Consider the following 1,380-nt stretch of genomic DNA (forward strand, 5'->3'; position numbering starts at 1 on the left):
AAAAAAAAACTACAACCAAATTGAAGCAGATGCAATACATGAGGCCCATAAAGGATACTAAATTATACAAGGTTGGCATGAGTCAAAAATGAAAAACCAAACCAAGTCAGATACGTGAGATAAAGGTGCACCAAGTTTTCATGCTAACAAAAAATAATATTATTTATATATATATATATAGATATATATATATAGGAATAAAAATAAATAAATAAATAAAGAGATTGACTGAGTTGCCATCCAGAGTTATGAACTCTGTTAACCAATTCCTATCGTCCTATTCTCTCTCCGCGTATACATACACAATTACACATACACATATATAGATATATCAATATACATAAAGCCAGGGAAAAGTCTTTAACAACAATCAAGGGGGATTGACTTGATCACATACATACAGAGAGAGAGAGAGAGAGAGAATTGTAGAAAGAGAAAGAGAGAAGCTACCGGACGGACGGACGAACGATGGCTGGGTTACAGAGATCTGAAGTATCATTCAGGAGGCAAGGCTCATCAGGTCTCATATGGGATGACAAGTTTCTGAATGGTCTATTGAATCATCAAAGAGATCAATCAGAAGAAGACGACGACAACAACAACAACAACAATAACAACAACAACAACAACAACAACAACAACGATGAACAAGAAGATGAAGAACAGCTCAAAGAGGTCAATCCGAACACACTAGATCGGAGCAGATCCAACGGCGGAGGACGCGCGTCCCGCACCGGCAAGGTGTCGCCGGCGATAGAGCCGCCGTCTCCAAAGTTTTCTGCATGTGGGTTTTGCACTGCCTTCGGAAAACCAGACAAGTCTCGCCGTCCATCAAAGCCCCCCCGTAAGTTCAGAATATGAAATTTATTCTACTGTGTCAGTTTCAGTCGCCGGCGGAGGTAGTTACCGAAGCTGGAGGTGGAATATTCCGGTACTAAACGCATTTGGTCCCTTCATAGTTTTCATTGTATATGAATGAGCTTTGCTAGTAGATTACTATAATTTAGTTTTATCTCAATATATGGAATGAGGTCTTAGAATTTTGATTGTATATGGAATGCTCTGTTTTCATTATATTGGTCTTACCTTTAGAAATGTTTTTGTGGTTGGTTGTATTTTTATTTTTATGTGAATATTATTGTTTCATGAGGATGATTTTTAATGTACAAAAGAAAATCTGAATTGTGCATCTCTGCATATATATATATATATATATATATTGATTATGCAATTGAGCTTGTGAACAAAAAACTGATGTGGGAAGAATGATTCCTATGTGGAAAGCAAAATCTACTTCTTTCTTTTTCTTCTGGGATCCCAGAAAACAGTCTTTGGATCAAGATTAATTAATAATATGTGGCAACTAAGTTGTAATTTAAA

General features: G+C 36.4%; 1 protein-coding gene across 1 annotated transcript; it reads left to right on the forward strand.

Moving 5' to 3' along the window:
• Positions 1-235: 235 nt before the first annotated feature.
• Positions 236-1,176, forward strand: LOC132308591 (uncharacterized protein At1g15400-like). Its single transcript, XM_059806713.1, has one exon. It carries the CDS (start codon positions 469-471, stop codon positions 859-861), a length of 393 nt encoding a protein of 130 aa, XP_059662696.1. The 5' UTR covers positions 236-468; the 3' UTR covers positions 862-1,176.
• Positions 1,177-1,380: the final 204 nt, after the last annotated feature.

Source organism: Cornus florida, unplaced genomic scaffold, assembly GCF_030987335.1.
Source record: "Cornus florida cultivar Cherokee Brave unplaced genomic scaffold, ASM3098733v1 CherokeeBrave_3.0.0_Hap2_Chr05, whole genome shotgun sequence".
Lineage (NCBI taxonomy): Eukaryota > Viridiplantae > Streptophyta > Magnoliopsida > Cornales > Cornaceae > Cornus > Cornus florida.

What these genes read in the sequence shown, in the direction of transcription:
- LOC132308591 (XM_059806713.1), top strand. Translation starts at nt 469, where the DNA reads ATGGCTGGGTTACAGAGATCTGAAGTATCATTCAGGAGGCAAGGCTCA.